Raw genomic sequence first — 26,022 nt, 5'->3', positions numbered from 1 at the left:
TATTTGTCAGCAGCCGAAGCCCTGTTGGGTATTTCCCATCTGACTTCTTTTCTTAACGGCGGCTTTATTGCTCTGGGAATTAACGGCAGAGGACGTGCCGCTTGCTGTTCTCCGCGCTCCTCCAAAATGCCACTCATCTCATCAGGCCGCGGAAGCAAAGTGCGCTCGAGGCTCCCCCATCCCCGGGTGCCACCGCTATGGGTTTGGGGACGTTTCACCCCGATTTGCTCCCCGCACCGCCGTCCCCAGCAGGGGAGACCCCCCCCCCCGGGTCCCCTGTCCCCGTCCCTGTCCCCAGCCCCTTCCCCGCCGCCCGGCTCAGCCTCTCGCTGGGTGAGCTCCCTCCGTCGCCAGCCCGGGCCCTCGTTAATTTGTCCTGCAGCGTGTGTCGTGGGCTGACGTGTAATTAGAGCTCCTGAAGCCTGTCTCATGCTGTAATTGCCGTGACAGGGGCCACAGCATATCCGCTTGTTAATTAGTAAACCACAATATCCCGGGGGCTCGTTGAGAGCTGCCTTAATTGTATTTCAGCTGGAACAGAGGGATAATTACCCTTCGCTAGCACTGCCACTTTTTAAGACTTAAATAAATAAATAAATAAATAAACCCCCCCAAAACCGAGCTCCTCTTCCTCTCCCCTTGGAGCAGGCCAACCTGCTTTTGCTCCGGCCTCCGAAGCGATGGTGGCTGAGCTTCCCCATGAGGGGCTGGCCATGGGTGGGCCAGAGGTCTCCAACCAACATTATTTTCCGCGCCAGAATTTGGAAGGATTCGGGCAATGGGATTCCTCCAAAAAAAAAAAACAACAAAAAAAAAACGCATCCCATCTGTCTGGGCAGGCACCAACCTGGGGCTGCTGCTCGGGGTGTTGCTGCGTCCCCAGGCACCTGGTGCAGCCCCGTGTGCTTGCTGGGAACGCTGTTTGCTGGGAAGCTTCTCCTGCCTTGTGCTTCGTAGCCCCAGCACGCTTGGAGCACCTTGAGCAGGACCTCAGCACGCTCGGAGGATCATCTTCTAGCCTCCCAGAAGAGGAGACCTGGCTAAAAGCTTTTCCATCCTTCGACCATCCTTCAGCAGGGTGTGCTGTGGGGCGTGAACGTGTTTGCATGGTCCGAGGGGCTGTGGGGAGGTCCTGAAGCTTGGTGTGGGATAAAGGAGGTGCTGAGGCTCAGCATCGCCCTCCTGCCAGCACCCAGAGCCCACCAGAGCCCCGTGGCTCCTCCAGGATCTTGGGGGAAGGTTAGCCCGGGAAGCGATGCCAGCGCACGACATCCGTCCTTTTTCTTCTGCTTCTTCCCCAGCCGGCACAAAGAGCTCAGCCGCCATCAGCCCTGCGGATTCCTGCTGTTCAAAAAAATCCTATAATGGGCAACTGGCCTTCGGGAGACGGTCTGTGAATTGGTTTAAATAACAGGCCTGGCTCTCTCCTGGGAAGCCGCATGGAGGTCAGCCTTGGAGAAAAGCTCGGTGCAGCAGCTCCAAGCATTAGCAAGGAGAAATAACTGAAGCAAAGAGCCTTGGACGTAATTACAGCCTAAGAGCTACGGTGGGAGCTCAGCGACCTGAGCCCATCTCCTGGACTTCGGCGCAATCAACAGATTGACACTGCTGGGTCCTGCCGGCTGGTTTTGGGGAGCCGTGCGCCGGGACTGAACGCCGGAGCAGGAGGAGCGGCAGCGCAGGTGCTTGCTCCAAAGGTTGGAGCTGGAAGAGCGCCTCAAATGCCACGAAGAAGCAGATGGAGGCAACCACCGGAACGCTCCGCGCGTAATTGAGGGCACCTTCGAGGGTGAGCTGGAGGTGGCTGCCCACCGCCGGGCTGCTCGGTGCCACCGCCAGGCGAGTCCCTGTCGTTAGAGCCGGGGCGGCGTTTATAGCCGAGTAACCACAACAGCTTCGCGCAGATTAAACGACATGCTGCAGGTTAATTAGATTTCTCGCTGCTGCCTCAATTAACTTAGCCCTGTCAGCTGCTGTCAGAAGGGGATGGAGCCCCTTCGAAATTCGTAGGGTTTATCGCTTGGGGATGGGGATGGGTAAACCTCTCCTCGGGGAAATCACGGCGGCGGGTGGGTGAGTGCGTGTGCGCGTGTGCATGAGCGTGTGCTTGCACATGGATGGGCGATGCCACCTTCTCTGCTTGGAGACCCCTTCGTGTGGCAGAGGAGAACGACAGGAGATGCGCTTGTCCTCAGCGCAGGGGCCGGGGGATTTCCCCTGCTGGCATTTCAAGCCCGCTCTGTCATAAGACGTCCTTTAAAAAATACATATTTGGGGGAAGAGTCGCTTTTTCGTCATTCCACACGGCGCTGTGTGAATGCAAATAAATAAAAGGGCCCCCTTTGAAAACATCTGAGAATGCTGGTTTGTATTTTTAAACCAATTTCCTTCGACTGTGTCAGGGCCTGTTTTGTGTTTGCTCGACAATTATGTGGCTAATGAGGACAGCCACAGCTACATTAGACAGGATTAGGAGGAATAAGGCTACAAATGCTTCAGTGCTTAAGACAACCACTAACTAATGGGGGGTAGGAGGGCATGCTCCAGGAGCAGGCGGCTCCTGGCGGGGTTTCGTGTGCCGTTTGGAAGGAGCTGGAGCGGGCACGGGGCAGGCTGACGCGGGGCGAGGGATGCTCCGTGTGCCGTGAGCTGCGTGGTGGCCGTGCTCACGGGGCACGAGGGAGCTCGCTGTGCTCTGACGGCGCAGAGAGGCCATCACAACCCAGAAACATCAAGATCGAGAGCTCAGCTGCCATCAAAACACACTTCTCTGCCAGCCCTTGCACAGGTGCGATGCTGTTCCACCGGGATGCAGAGCAGCAAGTCTCATCCTCGATTCCCTCTGCACAAAGAGCTTCGTCTTGTGGCCAGGGCGGTGGTGTAGCCTTCGGAGGGACAGCGCTGAACGCTCGTGAACCAGCCCAAAAAATGATTTCTGGGGCAGGGCTCTTTGCGGTGCAGAGCACGGGGTGCAGGCAGCTGTGGCTGTACCGAGAGCCCTGCTGCTCCTCCAGCACCATGGTAGGGTGTGCTCACCACGTGGCAGGGGAACTGGAGACATCATCCATCCTTCCCTGCCAGCACCGCCGGGGAGCACGGCTCCGCAGAAGGGGCTGGGGAGCAGCCTGGTCCTTGCTCTTCCTCCTGCTCTTTCTCTTCCCGTCGTGCTGCCCGGTGCTGATTCTCCAGGTGCTCCTTTGGTCCCCGTCTCAGCGTCGTGGCCCCGCAGTCTGTAGGGTCGTGCACAGCCAAGGAGAGGTGCCCGCAGCTCACCGAGACCCCGCGGAGACCCCAGCTCGTGCAGATGTCTGTTCCCGGGCTCCCAGCTTGTCCCTACCCTGTCCCCAGCGAGGCCACCGTGCCCGCACCTGCACCCAGCGTCCCTGGAGCAGGACGGCATGCGTGCTGAGGAGCCTCCCCTGAGCGCAGGAACTGAATTGCACTCCGGATGACTAATTTGTGCCCTAATTGGTGTGGAAACGAATGCCAGAAAGCACTGGAATACTGAGAATTGAAGCTCTCCATCTTGGCTTCCTTCAGGGAAACGGTCTTAATTAAGAGTCTGTCTTGCAAAGAGAGATAATTCCCAGCTACGTGTTGAAATGGGAGCCAGCATGGAGCCTGCAGCTGGGACCAGCACCTCGGCGGGCCTGCGGGCTGGGGCGAAGCCTGGCCAGCCCTGGGCCCCTCCGTGCCCAGCACCCCCTCAGGACACCCCCGTGGCCCTGATGGCTCTTTTAGGGTCCCTCAGCCCCAAACACCACTTGTTCTCCCTCACAGCCAGCCCCGGCAGCAGGAGAGGCTGCGCCACTTGCAGGAGGCCCTTTTGGGGCCGCACGGCCCCGGCGCTGACTCCATGCCTCCGACCTCCACCGCCACTGTGGCTATACAAACTTCGTGCCATCGGGGCTTCTCCCCGGTGCATTTTTTTTCGGGATAAGCAGCCATTTCCCCGCTCCCCACGGCCAGCAGCCCCAAAAACCCCTTCCCCTTCCTGCCCCACAGCCCGCAGAGCCGCCGGCCCCATCTCCGCTGCCTGCCGAGCTCGGCTGGCACCGCGGCGCCCCGGCCCCTTCCCCACGGCCTGGCGGCGCGCAGCTGCTCCCTTAGAAATGGCTGTTGCCATGGTTTTCCCAAAGAAAACATGCCCCCCCCCCCCCCCCCCCCCCCCCCTCCGCTCCCCACCGCCGCCACCGCTCCCCACCGCCTTAACCTTGTGACAGCAGCGACGACGAGGATGACGCGGAGAAAGGCCACTCGGCGTAGCCATGGTAACAATTAGCTTTTTCTTTTTTTTTTTTTCCTTTTTTTTTTTTTTTTTTTTGGGTTGGGGGGGCGATGGGAGCCAGGCAGACCTACGGCTGCCCTCCCGGCGTGGGGGCTGCCCCCGGCCTCGTGCCTGGCACACGCCTGCCCCATGCCCAAGCATCCCATATAGATGCCTCGCTCGGACACAGGGATGTCTGCGGGGTCTGTTTGTCTTGTTTGGCTGGGGCACATCCAAGCAAACCCTAAATATCTCAGTGGGGTTCCGCCAGCCAGAGCAGGAGGTGAAGGCAGGGAGCTGGGGAAAGGCACCCCCTGAGACCAGGAGGGGTGCGAGCCCCCCAAGCAGGGAGGAGGAAGGAGGGAGGAGGATGGAAAGGGGCTCACGGGGAGCTTGGGACACGGGTTGGGATCTGGGTGGGATTTTGGCCACCTATGTTCTGGCCCAGGACGCACGCTGCGGGGTAAACACGCCGCGAGGCTGCTCCCTGGGTGTATCAGAGCCACAGCTGCCGACTGCAGCGCCTAAAATAAGCGTTTGCCTGCTTTTTATTCCTCCGAGCCCGGCAGAGCCCACTCAGCTCCAGGAGCGGAGCTGGAGTCTATTCTTAGCCCTGCAGAGCCTCCCGGCGCTGGGGGGGGGAGCGGGAGTCCCTGAAACGAGCGGGGGCCGCCGGGTCCCGCTCCCACCCGACCCCGGAGCCGATCCCATCCCGAGGGTGCCGCCGGGGCTGGCGGGGTCCTCGCTGCCGGCCGAGGAGGGTTTGGGAAAGGAGCAGGAGCGGGGATGCCCTGGCACCGCTCTCAGCATCGCTGCAGGATTTGGCCTCCCCGGGGAGCGGCTGCAATGCAGGAGGATTTCGGAGGGGTCGGCGGCCTCACGAAGCTGCTTTCCTCGCAGAGCTGGGCGCCCCGGTGCTCCGGCCAGCATCCCGTGGGGACAAGGGCAGGGACGGGGACAGGCGGGGATGCAGCGGGTGCTCGGGGCCGGGCGGGCGAGGGGGAGAAGCCCCGGCTCCATAGCAACAGGTACTTGCCGCGTAATGGAGTCCTTTCTGCCAGCCTTATTCGCGTGGCCATAAATAATTCAATTTTCTCATTCACGCACATGAATGCTGCGGGCCGGGGCTCTGGGCGCGCTCAGCCTCCATCTGTCTGGGGGGGGAAGGGGGAGGCAGGGCTCGATAATAGGCTCCAGCGTTTGTTTAACAGGGATGAGTGTGGCCAGATGGCCCGGGGATGGCGAGGTGGGGACGGGGAGGAGGAGAGGGAAGCTCGTGGCTCAGTCGTGTCCCCAGAGCAGCCAGGTTTGGCCCTGTCCCCTGTGCTGATCCCGGTGCTCCCCTGGGGAGGAGAGCAGGGGACCTGTGCGGGGACAAGCCGTGGCACATCCACATCAGCCTCTCTGCTGGTGACATGGATGTTGGGGCCGGGGGGGGCCGGGTGAGCTCAGGCTGCCCTGCTTTGCACCCTGCCTTTGGGGCTTCCCACCGGGGAGCTGTCTTAAGGCTGCAAACGGACGGAGCGGGGCAGCACCGCGGTATGTTGGGGATCAGCCCGATCCCTGGCGAGACACCGGGACACTGAGGGGGTCGCTCCCAAAATGAGACCCTTTGGCTGGAGACCCCCAAGGCCGTGCCATCGATGTTGCTCTCCACATCCCACACTTCTGGACAAGGGAGTGCAGCCCCGAACCCTGCCACGGGCACACCGCAGCAGCCCCGGCGAAGGAGAGCCACCCAGCAGCTCGCTCCTGCGGTCGGCAGGCTCCGTGCCACCCTCTGGCAGGGGCAGGGGGGCTGAGCAGAGACACCAGCAGAATTAGTGGGGTTAGCAGGCTGCGTTGGATGAGCCTGCGTGCTGCCGCTGCGCAGCCCGCACACACTGGGGTGCGAGGAATGCTCGGCACTGCCCGCTGCCATCGCCTCCTCTCGTGGGTTTGGCACAAGCCACCCGATGAGAGCGGGATCTTTATCCCCACCTGGGGCTCGTGGACCTGCTGGCACGCGGCTCGGGTATGCTGAGCCCCTGGGAAGGCGAGCAGAGCCCGGAGAGGGAACGCATCAAGCCTCAGCTCTGCCTCTCTCGTGCCCAACCGAGAGGCAGCAAGGTCCCCGCCTCGTTCACTGCAAAAGGCCCCGAGCAGAGGTCGCACCCCTGCCCCGTGCGGCAACGAGCACGCACTTGGCCCCCTACGGAGGAACCATCTTGGGCTAAAGCCTACTGAGCGGGCAGAGGATGTTGCAAAAACAGGGGGCAAGAGAAGAGCCCGTGCCACGGCGTCGCTGTCTGCCACCAGCACCGAGGGGTTCCCCGTGGGAGCGGAGAGCGGCGTTTGCAGGCTGGGCTTGCATCGCTGGGGGATGGCGGGGAGCGTACCCAGCTTACGCGCCGGTGCTGCCGAGCGCTGCCACGTATTTGGGTACGGCACGCGTGCATGGCTGCGTGTTTGGGTGCACTCACGCACACACACGCTCCCCTGGTTGCACTGGGAGTGGGCTCCCGCAGGATTTTGGAGCAGCGAAAGCTCAGCTAGGCGTCGGCATCCCTGGAGCAGCCGTCGTGGCCAGCCGCCACCCCACAACTTCTCCTGCCCGTGGTATTTCCCTGCCTGCTCCGTGCCCGTCCAGACAGACCACGGGTCTTTTCGGCTCGACTCCAGCCCCTCGCATATGTAATATGTCCTTATTAACCCCTAAAATTACCCCCTGCCCACACACAGGGGGGCAAGGAGAGGGTGCCTGGTGCCTGCACCCTGGGTACGTTTGCCCACGACTGCTCGGCTGCTGCAGGGCAGACAGACAGGCGGACTCCCAGGTGCGATGCCCCACGGTCGCCACTCAGAGATTCCCACCTATCCGACAATTTTTTTTGCCTCTTCCACTCCAAACCCAGGCCCAGCCCAAGCCTTCTGCATCTTCTGCCAGGTTCAGGGCAGAAACGCGCCACGGCTTCTTCCTTCGCACCCCAGTGCCGCAGAAGCAGCACGCGGAGAGCCCTGCAGCCGGCTCCTCTCTGCGCGGCACCGGGGCCACCGCACCCTTGGCCGGGCAGTGGTTTTTACCCCATTTCTCAAGGACGGACAGCAGAACCACCAGAGCATGGTCCCCATCCCCTTCTGCCTCGGTACCTGCCCCCTGAAGGCTGCAGAGGCAGCCCAGGGTAGCACTAACTGTAGGGTTTGCCCTCTTGCCACCCCTCCGAGGCCACCGACTCTCTGCTGGTGGGGTCCAATGCAGCCCCCGTGGAGCTGCATCCACCGGCACCCACGGCAGAGGCGGGCTGGGGGCGCGGGGACCCGCAAGGTGCCCAGGTGAGGAGTTTGCCGACTTGCACGGTCCCTGCTGGGGTGCGTCCCGTGGGGTGGGATGTGCCCTGCCTCTCGCCAGGAAGGAACGGACCCGTCCCCACATGCACATCCCCACCCCGCTCTGCTCTCGGCCGCTCCCGGACCCTTTTTCCACCCCGCACATCCAAGCGACGCCGACATCCGCAGCCGGAACGAGGGCACTTACCTGCTGCTCGCGCCAGCGGGGCTGGAAGGACAGTGGGACACAACGCCACCGCCCTGGGGACCGGGCAGAGCCGGTCCTTGCCCCCCAAGGTGAGGAGGCGGCCCCTCTCCCCCTGCTCCTTCACCATGCCCGTGGCTCCTGCAGCACCCACCAGCACCCGGCAAAGCCCTCGGGGCTCGGCCGTGCTGAGCCCCAGGTGCGTGGCACAGCGCCGGGGACAAGGAGATGCCCCCTGGGGGTGCCCCGCGAGGAAGGTGGGTGCCTGGACGAGGGGGTGAGAGGGGTGGGTGCCTGCAGGGGTGCTCGGGGAAAGCCAGCGTGGTGGCGAAGGGAGCGTGGTGCTGCCCAAAGCACGGCACCCCAGCCCTCGGGGGCAGCGGGGCTCTGCCACCCCGGCGTGACCGTTGTCCCAGGGGTCGCCCTGTCTTCTGGAATAATCCCCGTGCCCTGCATGGAGGCGAGGGGAGGGCAGGGAGGCGGCGGGAGCATCCTCGGGGCTGGATCCCAGCGGGTTCCCGGGGGGCTGCGGGCTGGGGGTCCCGGCACAGCGCCCTGCCACCTCCCCTCGGTGGCACGGAGCGTCCCCTTTGTGGGAGCTGGGCCCGGTAGGAGGGGGGGATGCGCTGGGTCTGGGGGGGTGTACCGGCTCGGGGAGGGGGCTGCCGGGGCCACGGAGCGCAGCCTTACCTTGGAGGAACCTCTGCAGGGGCAGCAGCCCGGCCTCGGCGGCCCCAAACCGAGCAGGAACCGGCTCGGAGAGTGATGGCACCGGGCGAGCTGCGGCGGTGGTGGCGTGGGGACGGGTGGGATGGGATGGATGGGATGGATGTGATGGGACGAGGTGGGATGGGATGGGATGGATGGGATGGGATGGGTGTGATGGGATGGGATGGATGGGGTGGATGGGGTGGGGTGCATGGACGGACGGACGGATGGGTGGGTGGGTGGTCTGGGGGCTGCGTGTCCCCCCACTCCCAGGTGCGGAGACAATAGCCAGGGCTCCCGTTGCAGCTGCAGACTGTCTCTTTAAACCCCTCACCAGCCCACAGGTGGCCCTGTCACCACCGTGGTCATCCATGACGTCATCGGGAGGGAGGGATGAAGAGGAGGAGGAGGAGGAGGAGGAGGAGGAGGAGGGGGGGGAAGAGGCGAGATCCCCCTCCACAGCAAAAGTCCCCGGGCACCCATGGCAACTGACTGCAAACGGCACTGCGCCGCGCGGGGGGACGGGCTGGCACCCCACGGGTGGCACGGGGGGGAATGGGGCTGGCACCCCACGGGTGGCACCGGGGGGACACGGGGCTGTCACCCCACGGGGGTCCTCGCCTGGGGTCTGTCTGACCCCCAAAAGAACCCCTGGCACCAGGCGGGCCCCGTGTCCCATCAGCTGTGTGCTGGGATGCCCCTGGAAGGGGCTCCGAGGGTCTGTGACCATGAATGAAGTCTCCCCTCAGGCCTGGGACAGAACCAAATATCAAATTAAATCCCTCTTTTTTTTTTTTTTTCTTAGCTTGTAAAAAAGAAAAATCGGAGACCTCTGCTGCCTCCCAGCCCGGGGCTGTCCCCTGGGCTCCCCCAGTACCCCCGCAGCACCCACCCAAACCGGGGTGCCCGAGCGAAGCGTGCTGCTGCCCATCGCTGGAGCAGGCAGGGTGCTTCACCCCAGGAAAAAAAAAAAACAAAACACCACAGAGGCATCTTGTTTCTGAAGGAAAAGCAAACGCCACCGGGGATTTCTCCTGGAAGAGCCCCCCCAGCTCCCTCCCACAGACAAACCACCTCCGGGAGAGGTTTCCCCGGGTTTAACACCGAGCACCCGAGCACCCTGCCTGCCGCACCCGGGTGCTAGCCCCCCGCCGTGCCCATTTGGGAACGCTGGGCTTGAGCAGGGCCGTTTGCGCAAACTTTTTGGGTTTTCCCAACCACCCCAGCCACCCCGATTCACCCGGGCTCTTCCCCTCAGCGCCACCCCGACCACCCAAACGGGGGGCTCTGGGGTTGCTGCCCCCAGCTCTCCCCGAGGTGAGGACGGTGACGGCCACGTGTCCCCGTCCCCAGCAGGGCAGGAGCCCAGGTGCTGTGCCAGGCTGGGAGCGGGCACCGTCACCCCCCCCAGCAGCACGTTTTGGGGAAAAACATGCTGTGAAAAGGCGTCAGGGAGGAGAGCAGCCTCAGCACAGCCCCCAAACCCCAGCTCGCCCCTTCTCTCTGCACCACCAGCCCTCTCCTCTGGGCACTTTCTGCTAAATCCCCCCCCCCAAAACCCACCTGGGAGCCACCCGCAGCTGGAGGCTGGGTAAAACCCCCCAAAAAAAGCAGAGCAACCACCCCAATTTCCACCTCGTCCCAACCCTACCCATGCCCGAGCCCTTCTCCCAGCTCGGGGAGCCTGCAGGGGTCCGTTCTACAGCCCCAGGGATGGGGTTTGCCCCCCGCCTCGGCCAGGTGAGCCTTCATAAAACCCATCCCCGCTAATTAACGGGACCGTCCCCGCGAGGGGAGCGGGCTGGCCGTGGGGAGGTTGCGGTGATGAAGTTATTAGCTTGGGAAGCGCTAATTGCTGCCGTATTAATGGCCCTTTTGTCCGTCGAGCTGTCTCTGTGTGTGTGCGCGCGCCCGGGTTGTTTTCCTGCCAGCTGCCGTGCGGTTGGATGCTCTTCGGTATTTAGTTTTATCCTATTAAGGTGGATCCCAATTAATTACGCGGGAGGGAGGGAGACAAAGAGAGGCACCGAGGCCGTTCGTTTCAGGCTTTCCATCATGCCTTCGGCGCCCGGGGTGCTGCTGCTCAGCCAGAAAGGGCTGGGGAATGGGCACGGGCGCCCCATGCGCCCCCAGACCTTTTTCCCAAGCTGGTTACGGGGTGCAGGATGGGTGCAGGGGTTACAAATCCCCCACACCCCGCCGCTGCCCTGCTTGGGGTGACGTCCCCAGGGTTTTGCGGGGATGTCACTCGGTGCTTTTTGGGGGCTGAGACCCCCCCCCCAGGGCTGGCTGCACTCCGGTGCCAGGTGAGGCTGAGTGTCCCCAGCTCTGTGGCGCTAATGCCACCGCCTGGCCGCTGCTGTCCCCGTCCCCGGGCTTCTGGAGGGACCCCATTTGGTTGGGGACAAGCACAGATTATGGGATTGGGGGGGCACACCCCAAAAAACACGGAGGAGAAGCGGGGAGTTGCGTTGGCACGCGGTGTGACACGTCGGTGCCGCGTCGCAGGGGGGGGACACGGCCCCAGCACCCCCCTGGAGCACCCTGCGCCCGGTGAAGCTCATGGCGAGGGGACACCGAATGGATCTTGGGGTCCCCTGAGCCCCCCCATGTCTGTCTGGTGAAGGATGAGACCCCCCCTAAAGCAGGGGGCGAGGGGCAGGAGCTGAGGGGTCCCCCAGGAGCTGGGCTGGGTGGAGGGGAGCCCCCAGCGGGTGGGTGGGTGCCTGGGGGGGGCACCCAGGGTGTGGGGGGGTCCTGAGGAAGGGGAGAGGGCCGGGTGTCTGGGGAGGAAGGGATGGGGGCTGCAGGATGTAGGGGGCTCGGGGGGTTTTTTGGGGGGGGGGGGTGTCTGGGGTGGGGACAGGGGGCTGCAGCTGTCAGGGGGTGCCGGATGGGTGCGGGGTAGAGGCAGGGTTTATGGGGGTGCAGGACGGTTGTGGGGTTTCAGGGGGTGCAGGACGCGGGCAGGTTTTGTGGGGTGCGTGATGGGTGCGGGTTAAAGGGGTGCGGGGTTTGGGGGTGCAGGTCGGGTGCGGGGTTATAGGGGGGTGCAGGGCTGCAGGGGTACGTGGTTATAGGGGTGCAGGGCTATTGGGGTGCCAGGTTATCGGGGTGCGGGGTTATGGGGTGCAGAGCTATCGGGGTGCGGGGTTATGGCGGTGCCCGGTTAAGGGGTGCGGGGCTTTGGGGGTGCCCGGCTATGGGGGCGCTCCCTCCTCCGGCCGCCAGGGGGCGCTGCGTCCCCCCCCGCCCCCCCCCCCCGCGGCCGCTCCGCCCCGCCGGGGCCGTTCTCGGCGCTGCGCCGGCCGGAAGCGGAAGCGGGCTGCGGGGCTCCCGCCCTCCGGCCGCCGCCGTGGCGCGGTGGCGGAAAGATGGCGGCGGCCAGCGAGTGAGCGCCGGCGGCGGCCCCGGCGGTGAGCGCGGCCTGCGGCGGGCCCGGACACCCCCGGGACCCCCCCCCCCCCCCCGGGATCCCACCCGGTTCCCCGTCAGAACCGCGGCCGGGCCCCGCTCCGCCACCCCCCGGTGCCCCTCGGCGCCCCCCTCGGCCCCTCACGGCACCGGTTGCTGCCCCCTGTGCCTCCCCCCCCCCCCCCCCGTGCCCGCCTCCCCCTCAGCAGGCCGCCCCCACACCCCGCCGCTCCCCGCGGGCTCCTCCCGGTGTCCCTCGCCCCACCGGGGGCTCCGTGCCCGGCTCCCCGCCTCCCTCTCAGCCCAGGTCTCCCAGAAGGTCCCCCCTCGGGGTGCTGTGGGGCTCCCCCCCCCCAGCTCTGTTGCCCGGGACCCCCCCCCTCGGGGTGCTCCCCGCTGTGCTGTGGAGCCCCTCGGTGCCCCGCGCCTCCCCCGGGCTCGGCGGGGCCCCGCCGTGAGCCCGTGCCCGGTTCCCGGCAGGGCGAGGATGCAGTAGGGCGCTGACCATGGACCATGACGCCCCCACCATCAGGCCCCGCCGCATCCAGAACCAGAACGTCATCCACCGCCTGGAGCGCCGCCGCATCAGCTCGGGCAAAGCCGGCACCCACTGGCACCAGGTGCGCGTCTTCCACCAGAACGTCTTCCCCAACTTCACCGTGGTCAACGTGGAGAAGCCGCCCTGCTTCCTGCGCAAGTTCTCCCCTGACGGCCGCTACTTCATCGCCTTCTCCTCCGACCAGACCTCCCTGGAGATCTACGAGTACCAGGGCTGCCAGGCGGCAGAAGACCTCCTGCAAGGCTACGAGGGGGAGATCCTGGCCAACGGCAACGACCAGAGATCCGTCAACATCCGCGGGCGGCTCTTTGAGCGCTTCTTCGTCCTGCTGCACATCACCAACGTGGCCTCCAACGGGGAGCACCTGAACCGCGAGTGCAGCTTGTTCACCGACGACTGCCGCTACGTGATCGTCGGCTCCGCCGCCTACCTGCCCGAGGAGCCGCACCCGCCCTTCTTCGAGGTTTATCGCAACAGCGAGTCGGTGACCCCCAACCCCCGCTCCCCGCTGGAGGACTACTCCCTGCACATCATCGACCTGCACACGGGCAGGCTCTGCGACACGCGGACTTTCAAGTGCGACAAGGTCATCCTGTCGCACAACCAGGGGCTGTACCTCTACAAGAACATCCTAGCCATCCTCTCCGTGCAGCAGCAGACTATCCACGTCTTTCAGGTGACCCCCGAGGGCACTTTCATCGACGTGCGGACCATCGGGCGCTTCTGCTACGAGGACGATCTGCTGACCCTGTCCGCCGTGTACCCCGAGGTGCAGCGGGACACGCAGACGGGGATGGCGAACCCCTACAAGGAGCCCTTCATCAACTCCCTGAAGCACAGGCTGCTGGTGTACCTGTGGCGGAGGGCGGAGCAGGACGGGAGCGCCATCGCCAAGAGGAGGTTCTTCCAGTACTTCGACCAGCTGAGGCAGCTCCGCATGTGGAAGATGCAGCTCCTGGATGAGAACCACCTCTTCATCAAGTACACCAGCGAAGACGTCGTCACGCTGCGGGTGACGGATCCTTCTCAGGTACTGCCTGCCCCCCGCGGCCGCTCGCTGCTTCGGGGCAAGTGCTCTGGGCAGGCTGGGTGCTGTGAGCTGCGTTTCTTAGCTGAGCCTGTGAACGCTGAGCGGACGAGTTGTTTAGGAGCCCCGTTACTTCACTCTTTTGTGAACGCTTGGCGCCTCTGGTATCAAATAGCTTCGCTGTCTTCCGCTGTCATGATTTCGCTACATCCTCCTCGACGCAAAATGAGAGAGAAAAGATCTTAGGTGGTTACTGAGTCCCCTTTCTCCAGGGATTGTTCCCCGCGCTCGTGGGTGCTTTACAGTGCTCTTCCCCTCCCGAATCCCCAGCTGATTTTTTTAGCTGTTATTTCGTGTAATGCGCTTATATTGTAGAGTCTCTCCCTTTTCTCCTGTATTTTCCAGCGTGTTTTTCAAATATAATAGTCTTCATTTTTCCCCAGTCGAATTACCTTTTCTGCTCTGCCTACGTCCTTGCTCTTTCAAGCTTCTATCAGAGACAGTATTTATGATCTCTCCAAATTGCAGTAGCTGCTCTTAAATCTAGCTAATGTCCCAATTGCTTCTCCTTTCCGCTTAGTTCTCAAGAAGTCAAATTAGAGCAAATGCAGCTCCGGCGGTGCCGAGCCCCTCCAGACGTTTTGCAGTGCTGTGGGCTGATCGTCTCCTCCCCACTGTCAGCTCAAAAACCGAATAACGCTGCGAAACCGAGCGGGGCCTTTTACATCTTCACCTCGTCTGCTCCTTTAATTTGTGCTTTTTTTTTTTTTTATGTTTGAAGGTATTTAGCGAGAAACCTTAAATCTCTAGTGCTGATCTGTTCCCTAGGTGCTTGTTTTTCCTTCCACACCCTTCCTTTCCTCCCCTTCTTTGCCAGTTCCAGTAGTGAGACGCCAGAAGAAACGGAAGAACAGAAGAAACACTCTCTGTGAGGTGCCTTAGCCTCATCCACCCCTGAGAATGGCTTCTTTTTTTCCTCTAAAATTGTGTATTTGTTTGGGGGGAGTTATTCTGGGAGGGAATAGGCGAGGCCAAACCTGATCAGTTTTACCCATCGATGTGAGATGCAGTGGCCGCCTCAGGGATGTTAAAGCTTTGTGGAAGAGGCTCGCGGCGTTCGGCTCCGTTCTGGAGTGGTGCTCCTGACCGAGGCCGCCCCACCTCGGCAGGCCTGCCTGCGTTGAGGCTTTTTATTAGGGCTTCCTGAAGGAAGCTTTTTAGTCACGGAATGCCTAAAGCTCCCCTTTTTCTTTCTTCTGTCAGACAAGAACACAAGGTTAATCTGATTTCGGGCTGCTCTTGCTTTAGGCTTCTCTGCCAGGGAGGTTGAGGAAGTCGCTGGCCGTGCTTGTTTGTGTTGCCAACGTCTGCGCCGAGTCTCCCAAGATCTTTAATCACGTGCTGCGGATACGTAGCCCGGGGGTGGTTGTTCTAGGCTCATGTTTTAGCCTTGCCAGCTTTGCTGCGTGCTTTTTGTGACACTCAGCTCCTGCCCCCCGTACCGTGACGGTGCTCTGCCTGTCGCAGGTGCCGCTGAGATGCGGTGAGAGTGATTTCTCACGTTAAGGGCAGCCTGTGGGTGTCTGTGTGTTGAACTGGCAAAGGAACCTTTTTATTTAAGAATATTCCTTGCAATTTTCAAAGATGTAACTAGTTCCTCCTCCTGCCGTCTCCCCGCGTTGTCTCTCTGCTCCAGCCGCGTATTTCAGGAGGGCTTCCCTCTCCTCAGGCAGTAGTGCAGTGAGTAACCTCCTCCAGCGCGCCTCGTTGTAACGTGTGGGGGCTGGCTTGTATGATCACAGCTTATTTTGGGCCCGTAAAACAAACAAACCTGGGGATATTTACGGTCGGGTGAGGTGGGCAGAGCTGCCTGCCGTCATCGCTGAGCGTTGCTCGGGAGCGGGAGGTGAAGCCTTCGGAAATTGCCTTTGTTAGCAGGAGACTTACCCAGATATGTGCATGGACCAGGGGAATCAGCCACCTGCGAAGCAGGGGCAGGCTCTGACTTTGGGGTGCCGGGATCTTAGCCCTCTTCTACTCAATAAATTAACACCGTTGATGTCCAAGGATTAAATTTGCCCCTTCCCAGGGGGATGGGGATGTCCTCTCCCCTCGGTGCAGCCGTGCTGGTACAAATGTCGCATTTTTCCCCCGCCTCTGGCTCGTTCCCCCTGCGAAACACTGCCAGGCTGCAGCACAGTGCCCGGGGCTTCTTGCACGGGAACGCTGATATTAAAAAGAAGTCATTAATGTCCCTCAGATTTTCATTTCTGTGCCAGCAGGGTACCTGGAGGGCACAACTTTTTGTCGGCAGCGCTGTAGCGCGCGGCGCGCTGAAAAGGCTCATCTCTGTGTGGCGGCAGTGTTAAGAAGGGAGAAGCAAATCATTTCTCTGCATAAAGGAAAAAAATAATTTGTTGCCGGCTAGCATGGGTTTGAGATCGTTTTGTCAGCAGGAATGGAAATTAAATTTGGCACTTCAGAAAGCATTTTGGAGTTGGTGGAAGGCAGAGAGAAGGAGAAATACTGGCATCCAGTTCGAGATGGAAGAACTGGAAGTCCGTTCAGGTTTTTTTCCATATATAAACGCATCACGGTTAACAGGTGGATAATTTGGTGCCTGCTGAGGCATTTGGGTAACGGAATGGAGTAACGTGGGCATGTGGGATTCTGCACTGCAGAGAAATTTGGCTAGGGTCTGGGATGTCACATGGGGAGGAGGAAGGGACAGCTCTCCCCCGGGTAACCACCGCCTCTGCCTCTCTCCCCAGCCCTCGTTCTTTGTCGTGTACAACATGGTGACCACAGAGGTTATTGCCGTGTTTGAGAACACGTCCGACGAGCTGCTGGAGCTGTTTGAGAACTTCTGCGACCTCTTCAGGAACGCCACCCTGCACAGCGAGGCGGTCCAGTTCCCCTGCTCAGCGTCCAGCAACAACTTTGCCAGGCAGATCCAGCGCCGGTGAGCCACTGGGAGCATGCTTTATACCGTGTAGGCACGTGCTCGCCCCCGCCAGCTGAAGGCTAGTATCAAATAACAACAGCAACCCTGAGAAAACCAGCTCCTTCATGCCCCGAGGGCTGCAAGAGGCTGGCTGGGACGTGGTTCGTCCTGCAGCCTCACGCATCTGCTCTTGTGTTTTGCAATATCTGTTTTTTAGCAGGAAGGAAAAGGCAGTGGCAATTCAGTGCTTAGAAGGGAAAGGAATTTTAAGGGCAAGATGTTGCTGGCACTCCTCGAGCAGTAACTCCTCTGGAGGTTATTGAAGCAGTAGTTAAGGGCCCTGCAGATAAGGTTTTATCAAGATGCCACATCATCTATTTGGATGTGTTTTGCCAAGTGCCCTTCTCTAAATTTAGTGTGCAGCAAACTGTGTTCTGTAACATCAGTAAACAGCTTGTGGTTCTCATCAGACTCTGCTCGGAGGAAAGAAGCCGATCTGCCTAGACCTGTAGCGAAAAGTGAGCAAAATACCGAAATAACCAGGGTTTCTAGAATGTGCTTTAACAGTCTGATGTGGTTTTAATGAGGCAGAGAGTGTTATTTCTCTCGGAATATGTTTTTATGTGACTCAGGGTGTTTTGTTGTTCTAGTGACTTGTTTGACATCATCCAAAGCACTCGGCAGTCACTGAGGGGAATGAAGCTTCGGTTGATTTTAGGTTCGTGTCCCATAAGTAAAAGGAAGTTGACTGCCTGTAACTTTTTAGAGCTCCCCGTCGTGAATTCCATATTGCCTGGGGGGAAGAGAGAATGAGAGAGCTGACTGCAGATACCTGCAGAACAATTCCTGCCTTGTGTTAAAATAAAGAGGAGAATCTGCTCAGCCACGTGGCTGTAAGGGCCTGTAACAGGAGCGTTTAGCTTAAGCAGCAAAGCGTAGCAGTGCTGTGTGCACAGCAAGCTGGCTTTTGGCTGTGTTTCTGGCCTAAGGGGAAGGTTTTTACTGTCCCCGGTGTCTGACACTCGTGCAGCTGATCTGCCTCTTCTTTGCTTGTGGAAAGATCCAATTATATTTGGGAAGAGAAATCCAACCTGCGCTAGTCTCTTCACCAGGAAGAACTTGCAGCACACTGTAGTTTGTGAAGAGCTTTATGCTTCCCTCCAAGGTTCTTCCTCATCTCAGGTTTCTCCCTTTATGTGTTTAAAACACTGTGGCTGGAGGGAGGGGGATTCTCAAGTCAACCTTAAGGGCTCAACTGTTACTGTGCAACCCTCCGGCTTTTGCTTATGCTGTTTGCAGGCTGCACGGTAAAATTCGGATTGACTGAGAAGCTGCTAATCCACCTCTCCCTGGTTCTGATCCCGTTCGTTTCCTGTGCTGTGGAGCAGCTGGGGCCGGGCCCTGTGGATAGGCACGGTCTTGTCCTTCTTGCAGTTTGGACTGTCAGAGCAGAAACAGCAATGATGAGGGAGGATAAAAAGGTCACCAGAACTGGTTGGTGGTTGAATCGCCGTGATGCACCTTTGGAAATGAACTGTTGTGGTTCTGACACTGCTGCTGTTCCTCTCTGTCTCTCTCTCGGTTTTCCTCCCTAGTTTATTTAAGCTGTGCCGCTCACCTGGGGCCTTTGTGAATAAACCCTTCTCGTTCTGCTACAGGTTCAAAGACACTATCGTGAACGCCAAGTACGGAGGGCACACGGAGGCTGTGCGGAGGCTGCTGGGCCAGCTCCCCATCAGCGCCCAGTCGTACAGCGGCAGCCCATACCTCGACCTCTCCCTTTTCAGCTATGATGACAAGTGGGTGTCAGTCATGGAGCGTCCCAAGACCTGCGGCGATCACCCGATAAGGTATGAAACGGGCCAGGGAGATGTATGCGAGGAGAGCAGTGTGGGAGTAATTCTAAATCACCTCTGCCATGTGGGGACAAATTTGCAGGAAGGCCGAATAGTTCCGTGCTTTTCTCTTTTGGCATCCCTTGAGCAGAGCGTTTATTTCATTAGTCCCACAACGCTTGGCATCTCTCCTTGTGATGTCGTACCGTGTACGTATGGGAGAGCTCTTCAGGTTGTGTCGCTGAGCTGCCCTGGGGAAGATTTGGGTCGGGAAGCCTGAGCCTTTTCCATACGAATGCTCTTGTTCCTCCTTTTATTGCAGCCCAGCCTTCCTGCTTGGGCTGCAACGTGGTTCTGGATGCCCGCTTTCCTGTGCTGGAAGGATTCCTTCTGAGCACGTAGGGTTAGCTGGTGAGGATCATCTGGTTTGTCCTATGAGTAAAATATCAGCCGGGTTAGGTGTTATTCATAATGCTTCTGGTATTGATTTTGCTATTTTCAGACTTCCCTTGTTTACGTTTCTCACTGTGAAAGCTGTACTCCTCTTCGTGCTCCCCTTCTTTCTGTGATCTATAGGAAATTTGTTTCTGTGGTAGGAGTTTAGCCAGGTGTAAGAGCTGTTCTGTGCCTCTTACGTCTGAGCCTTCGATGCTGGCAGCAGGAATAACTCCACGCTGGAGAATGAGGAGGTTCGCGGTGCTTCTTGCAGAAACACCACGGCTGTTTCTTTTTGTTGGCTGCAGCCATGGCTGCAAGTAGTAGTGTTTAAAAATCCAGCATCTCTCCAGCCTGAAAGGCTCAAATCAAAGGGACGGAGTTCTCCAGGCAGAGTAGTTCTTCCACTTAGAGTCCCACAAAAGGGAAATGAACCTGTGCTCTAAAAACAAAGAGAGCCTTCAATCTCCAAGTGCTTTGTTTAGTGATTGCCCACACGTCGGGGGCTCCGGCAGCCTAGGGAGACCGTTCTGGCTGCTTTCCCAACTTTATTTTCATCAATGCATTCTCAAAACCGGGTTTCATGTCTCCCTGGCCCTGACTCAGGTGGCAGGGAACCTCTGATTATTCCTGCGCTCTCAATTCCCAAATTATGTATATTTAATTAATATTTTTTTTTTCCCCTGCCTGTATGATTTGGTTTAATCTCCGTCTCCCGTGCTGTCTGCAGAGAGCCTGCCCTTTCCCCCTTGTCGTGCCTGACGTCGGGAAAACTTGCAGGGCAGTGGCTGTCTGGCAGCGCCAACCTGCTTACATCTCCTGCAGACAAAAGGGAGCGGAACCGCAGTCGTTTGCTGCAGTTACCGGCTTTGTAGTAAACAAAGCCAAGTGCCACCTTTCCTCCCTCCCCTGAGCAAAGCGGCGTTGCAGCGCCAGCCCTTTCAAAGCTCGAAGCTGTGCGGAGTCAATTAGGAGCTGAATAGGGTCTGAAAGCGGTGGGGCTCCTGGTTTTCGGAAAGTAAGTAGAAGACCGAGGCGCTAACCTTAACCATTCAGCAGCTGAAAACGCGCCGCTGTGTTTCTCACCTGCAAAACAAAGGGATTAATAAAGTCATGCAGCCGCCCGTTGAGGTTGGAGAGCTTGGAAATGAGGGGCGGCAGGATTTGTAACCTGAGCCCTGTAACTGGCTGAAGTGCAAAACCCTTCAGCAGCTGAGGGTGTTATGATCAGTTGTGACGGGTACGTAGTTTCCTAGCGTGACATGAAAACCTCCACCCGTTTTACACGCCAGCTTCAGCATCTCCGTGCGTAGTGTCCCTTTAATCCTTACTGCCTCTCGGTGTCCTGGTAGGTTCAACCCTCGTCTCCGGCTGCTTGAGAGACCAGTGGTGGTTTGCTCTCGGGAGGGAAGAGCTTTAGGTTCCCCACCTCTGCCATCTTCCAGCGTCTTTTCAGGAGGCTTGAAGAGACATTCAGTGGGTGAAATGGTGGGACTTGGGAGGAAGAGGCTCTAATACAGCTTTACCTATGGCAGGGGGTCTCTAAAATCCATCTAGATGGCTAAGAAGGAGCCATTTAACCAAAAAAATTGGTCTGCAGATAAATCTTCCATTTTCATATGGTTTGAAAAGGCTGGTCTTGCTGTTTCTGTTGACATACAATTTTATATTGCAGTGCCTAATTTATCCCCAGAGTGAGAGCCCATGGAAATGGCCTCTGATTGCAGAGCACTTTTAAAAATAGATTTAAAAATACCAAACCGAACACATCTTTGAGATTACAGGGAGCTTCATCTTGAGTAGTAAATTATTGTGAATTGGGGAGAGAGAGGAGCAGACCAGGGACTGTGCTTTATTTAAAGAATGACCCTCCACATACCCAGCCTTGTGTAGGAGGGAAAGGGCTTTTTGAAAAGCCAAATACCAAGATTGCGACTCTCTTGCTGGGTTCTTGTGTGCAATTTTCAGGCAGGGCTGGCTAGCACTTCGATTCAGAGGAAGGCAGAGGAGAGTGGCCCTCCAGGAAGAACATGAGGATCTCAATAGGCTGTGCTGTTAAAATGTGGAGTACGTCTGCTCCTGAAACAGCATTGCCTCTATCTGTCATCACCCGTTCTTTCCAGGCTGAAAGCAGAGTGCTTCGTATTGCTTGCTGGCATGGGGAGGAGGGGGGGGAGAGAAATGTGCTCTAATATTAAAAGCATTCTCCGAGTTGAAACCAGAGGAAAAATGCAAAATACCCACGTCCACAAAGTGGTGGTGGAAAAGGAAATGGCTGGGAGGCAAAATGGCAATTCTGTTCCCGTAACTGAAAGAGCAGAGGAAATGGTCTAAAGAACTGAGGCAGCTTCAGGGAGGATTTGAGTCCTGTCAGTTGGAGCTCAGCTGCCTTGTGAAGGTACCAAATCCCTGAAACCTCCACCGGAGTCCTGGGGAGAGTGGGGTCAGCGCAGAGTCCCCCGATCCCACAGCAGTGCAGAATGATGGTGTTATGTGTGCTACACAGAGCGAGCCTGTCCTCTAGGATGCAGAGGAGGTTAGAGAAAGGAAGAGCTTTTTAGACATGTCTGTCTCGTCAGTGCTTTGCCTCATCCCCTTGGCACTGCTCACTTGTTGCTGAAGCTGTGTTCCAGAGCCCACCTCTTTGGGGACACAAAAGAGCTTCCTCGGACCCCCAGGCAGGTTTGTGGTGACAGCAGAAGGACACATCTTCTGTTTGCCTTTACCCCTGCCCTTACTGCGATGCCTCTTGGATGCTGTCCACCAGACACTTCCCGCCCAGGCTATCCTGTTAATGATTTTTTGTTGTTGTTGGAAATCTAAAAGGCTCTGCAGAGTTGTTTGAGGTGTAAGATGGAACCTCTCACCCCTGAGCAGAATTGGATCCGGCCAACTCCAGCTAATTGGTCAGCTAACTCCACCAAAATGAGGGCAGAGTTCTCTCACTGGTAGCACTGAAAGAAGTCTCTGTAGGCAGCGGGAGGCTGGCTGCCCCAGGAGGGGCTTTCCTCTGTAGCCAAGAGCCAGACCCCAGCTGAGGACCTCTGCCTCTGAGGGATTACCAGAGATTGAACGAGGCGCTCGTCTCTGTTTGTGAAGAGTCCAGATGGCAAAGTCAATAGCCGGGAACAGCCATAATTGACTTTTTCTTCCTTTCAGATTTTACGCTCGGGATTCTGGCCTCCTGAAGTTTGAAATCCAGGCGGGACTCCTGGGGCGACCCATCAATCACACGGTGCGGCGCCTGGTTGCGTTCACCTTCCACCCCTTCGAGCCCTTCGCCATCTCGGTGCAGCGCACGAACGCGGAGTACGTGGTGAACTTCCACATGAGGCACAGCTGCACGTAGGGGAACACGTGGCCGGGGCGGTGTTCTCCTCGGGTCTGGGCCTCTGCCACAGGCACACCAAAGCCGGGCTCTCACGCCTTCTAGGAAACCAAACCATCGCTCGTGTCAAGAAATCTGACCTGGGAGCTCCTACCAGCCTGCATCCCGCAGCCTCAGCTGGGGAAAGCCGAGCAGCCGAAGGCCTGGGAGTGTTTCTTCTGACTCTGTTCGCAGTGCAGCGTCCCCACTGCGCTGAGCGCTGCTGCTGTTCCTTACTCCTATTGATGAACAAAGCGTAGCTGAGATTCCTTTCGTGATTTCCCAGAGGCATGTCTGTTTTCTCTCCCGTCGTCTGTCTTAGGATGGCGAGTACGGAGCTTTGCAACGTGTTTGTGGAGCGCTCCCTTCTGCGCTGATGCTTTCCTACCTTGTCAAGACAAACAGCCTGTCCTAGAGGGAATGGATGGAAGCCATGGGGAGGGCTTAAAAATACAGCTACCTGTGTTTGCATCTTCAGTATTAATAGGGAAACGAAACCCTGTTCTCATCCACACAATCTACTCACGTGAGTTTAATATGCAAGAGGTTAGGGAAAAAAAAATGTGAGAAATCACTGGAATTGAGAAAGATGAGGTGTATTCCTGACTCTTATGCAAGTCACTTAATTTTTGTGCCTTAGTATCCGTAAAGCCCCTAAGTGCAAGCTGGTGTGTTAACACCAGAAGGCCAGTGCAGCCGACTGTGTCTCCAGCGTATGAAAAGGTGGGCACAGGAGGAAGGCGGGTGGCTGGGAGAGGTGTGGGGAGCAACAACGGGAGTCAGAGGACTTGTTCTGCAGGGCGTGGACAAATCCTCGTGGGCATCTGCAGGTTCTGCTGCTGAGGAGAAGAGAGACCCAGCTGCTGGCACCCTCCTGCGCGCTGGAGTACGGACGTGGAGGATTAGTAGCATTTGGGTCTCCCCAGAAAGGAAGGAGGAGACCTGAATTACTGTGCGTTGCTGCAGGTTTGCAGTTGAGAGCTGAGTTTGCTGACTTAGGTTGCTTACCTACCCCGTTTGATACGCTGTTCTCTGTGAGAACCCCTTCGGACATTCGCAGGCTTCGAAGCACAACCGGCTGGTGCATTATGTTCAGCGTGCTGCTGACCGGACCACTGCAGTGTCTGTGCTGCCTCTAGAATAAGCTCCTGGGGGTAGTATTACCTGTCCCGTGAGCTGGAGGGGGTGCTGGGCTGCCCTCCTCTGTTAAAAATGGAATTTTTGGTTGTAGACATCTGGGTTTTGCTGCACGTAGGTTGGTTTGTGACTGCTGTAAGGCAGTTGCAGCCATCCCATGTGAGGTACAGAGGGGGCTTTAGAAGTTTGGTGCTTGTACGTGGGAGACCCCTGCTTTGAAGGGCCCTGTTGGTGTCACCTTTGGACCAAAAAGGGCTGTGGGTGATGTGGCCACGTGCCTGTGAAGGAACAGTATTAAAGCCACGCGTTCATTCTGCGTAGTGATGCGTAGGAAAACAACCGTGTGTGGTGGTCGTGGCTGTCGGGCCTTGTAAGGGAAGGTGCCCCAGGGTCCTTGAAATCAGCCGTCACTCTTGGTCTCGTGGTATTTCTCTCCTCTCTGGGCCTCCCTAAACTTAATTCTAGGGCAAGACACTGTATTTCACTGCTCTTTTCCTGGTGTTTGCACTGTTGGTTTCTCAGGTCTGTCAGGAGCGACTTCAGGTCGGCAGACGGCTCATAGAGGAGGCGCCAGGCCACACGTGCGTTGGGTCTGGGCTCCTCTCCACCTGATAACACTATTTGTCAAGGTCTTAGGTTTTTATCCTGTGATCTGTTCCTCAAACATTCAATTAAAGCTCCACATGGAGAATCATTTGCACACTGTAGACCATGGAATTACCTCCTTCCTACACCACTTTCACGTTTGTTCACACTTTCAGTATGAGGCTATTCTTTTCCAAAGCTTTCAGCAGCTCTGTCCAAGGCCGGGTTTACTCCTTGGTGTCACAGCCTGGGACGTCAGTGCTTATTAAAATGGTTGTCAGATCTCCATTTAGATTATTTTTCTTTAGGTGGCAAAAATATAAACCACTTCAGCGTTTCTGCAGTAGGGGCTTTTGCCAGAGTCAGGCTATCCCGTGTGAAGCAGAGAGCGTGGCACAGCAGACGATGGATTATTGGACCTGGGGCTGAGAGACCAGAGGTCTGTTCTTAGCTCTGCTATTAAATTGTTTTGTCACTGGGGGCATATCTATTCCTGTTCCAGCTGGTGTTTTCTTCTCTGTAAATGAGGCCAAAACCATATTTTAAGCTTTTGTAAAAAAAACACTTTGAGATTCATGGATAAAAAGTGCTGGGTAAGTGCTAAGTATTTTCTTATTATGTTTGCAGACAAACCGATTGATTCATTCTGGGTACTAATTGCCTTGGAGTAGCATTGCAGATCCTCTGGTTGTGGCTGCTGCATTTTATATCTACAACAGAGTTAATTTTATTACAGAAATGTGTTGGAAGAAAAGTCTCTCATGCTTGAAATTTTGATTCTTTATTTAAAAAAAAAAAAAGCGTGTGGTGGGGAGGGTGGGAGGAAAGGGGAGATATTTTCTACCTGATATTTTTCCTAGGCTAGGATGAAGATTTGTTAGCAACACAAGACAAAAATGGAATAAACAGAATTTGCTTTAAGAGCCTGACGTACTGGTTTTGTTTTCCTAAAATCTTAGTGGTGTAGCCAAGAATTCCAGTGCTGAGAAGAGCTGGTAGGGCCGTGCCTTGGACTGCGCAGGCATACACTGAGTGCTAGTTTGCTGCCTCTTCTTGGCATCTGGAGTACCGGCGCGCTCAAGGATGTGCTGCCATGGGTGTTTCTGTAGCTGCTGCAGATTTCTCAAATTCTTCTCTACGCGAGCTAATGCTGGGGGAGGAATACTTGGCCTTCAGTTATGTTTTCCCCTTTTTTTATTGTATTACCAGCCCAAGTTAGACTCAGACTCTTCCTTTAGTCCATTTGCGTAGCCTTGTGGCCATTTGCTGCTGATGCTCCACCATCAAGAGACGAAAGCGGATCAACACAGCTCGCTTGGCAGAAGCCATCGCCTGCCCATTGCTTTTCGATTGGGTAAGGCACTCGCATTTTCCAGCTGCGTGTTGCTCCCAGCCACGGGGCACAACATCGGGGCTGGAAGCGTCCGAACGGTTCTCCCCAAAGTCTGGGAGCCCCCTGCAATCTGCTGCCGCTCTGTAATGACCCAGCGTCGTGCCTGTTGGTTCCTGCATGCATCCACATCGTGGTCCTGAGAGCTGCTTTCCTGTGAACCCTTCCTCCATTTCGTGTCTGCACTCCCCCGATGCTTTCCTTTGGAGACCTTGAGCATGTCAGAAAGCTCTTGAGCCCGTGCCTTTTCAGAGCGGCACTAAGTGACAAGGAGATGCTTTGCTTGGAAACCACGTTTGGCAGGCACTGGAATCCCATCTTTTGTTACTTCTTGTGCTGCCTGCTTTTAAAAAAAACAATATAAAAGCAGGACACTTGTGATATTTGTTATATAAACTGCATTAGGCAGCGAGCTGCAGAAATCCCGACGGAATCAAACCGATGTGTCCATTAGCGGCATGTCTCTGCTCAAGACTCCTTTTGGTTCACCTTCCAGCCCCGAGCGGCTGCCCCCTGATTTAGCTCCCTGATGTTCTCTACTTATTTACCGACCCGTCCTTTTGCTCAGGTGCTGGTCTGCCTGTTATGCTTCCTTCCCTTAGTCTCTTCTGACCCAGCTGGAAGAAGGAGACTTCTGATGCTTTATTTCATATATTTTCTTAATTTGTCCGTCTTGTTTCTGTCCTCTGTTCCTCTTCTGCCATTTCTTCCTGCAGGATCTCTCAGGACTTTGAGAAAAGAGATGACGATGGCTGGGAGGCAGTGGGACAGGTGGCCCGACAGCTTTCCTCTGTCTCTGAACCTTTGTCAGAAGGCTGGGTCCCATGGGCAAGCAGTGGGACA

At 57.6% G+C, this 26,022-nt stretch overlaps 1 protein-coding gene across 1 annotated transcript; it reads left to right on the top strand.

The window, feature by feature from the left end:
• Nucleotides 1–11,796: 11,796 nt before the first annotated feature.
• On the top strand, nucleotides 11,797–22,346 carry DET1 (DET1 partner of COP1 E3 ubiquitin ligase). Its single transcript, XM_067003579.1, has 5 exons — nucleotides 11,797–11,902; nucleotides 12,381–13,489; nucleotides 16,258–16,448; nucleotides 18,089–18,280; nucleotides 21,860–22,346. The coding sequence occupies exons 2-5, from the start codon at nucleotides 12,407–12,409 to the stop codon at nucleotides 22,047–22,049; spliced, it is 1,656 nt and encodes a 551-aa protein (XP_066859680.1). The 5' UTR covers nucleotides 11,797–11,902; nucleotides 12,381–12,406; the 3' UTR covers nucleotides 22,050–22,346.
• Nucleotides 22,347–26,022: the final 3,676 nt, after the last annotated feature.

This window comes from Anser cygnoides, chromosome 11, assembly GCF_040182565.1.
Source record: "Anser cygnoides isolate HZ-2024a breed goose chromosome 11, Taihu_goose_T2T_genome, whole genome shotgun sequence".
Classification (NCBI taxonomy): Eukaryota; Metazoa; Chordata; class Aves; order Anseriformes; family Anatidae; genus Anser; species Anser cygnoides.
This window is presented reverse-complemented; position numbering and strand designations above follow the sequence as displayed.

Bases quoted from the DNA above. Each gene is read 5' to 3' on its own strand.
- DET1 (XM_067003579.1), top strand. From the start codon at position 12,407: ATGGACCATGACGCCCCCACCATCAGGCCCCGCCGCATCCAGAACCAG. The intron at 13,490-16,257 runs GTACTGCCTGCC...CTCTCTCCCCAG, and splicing joins GGGTGACGGATCCTTCTCAG to CCCTCGTTCTTTGTCGTGTA. The intron at 18,281-21,859 runs GTATGAAACGGG...TCTTCCTTTCAG, and splicing joins TGCGGCGATCACCCGATAAG to ATTTTACGCTCGGGATTCTG.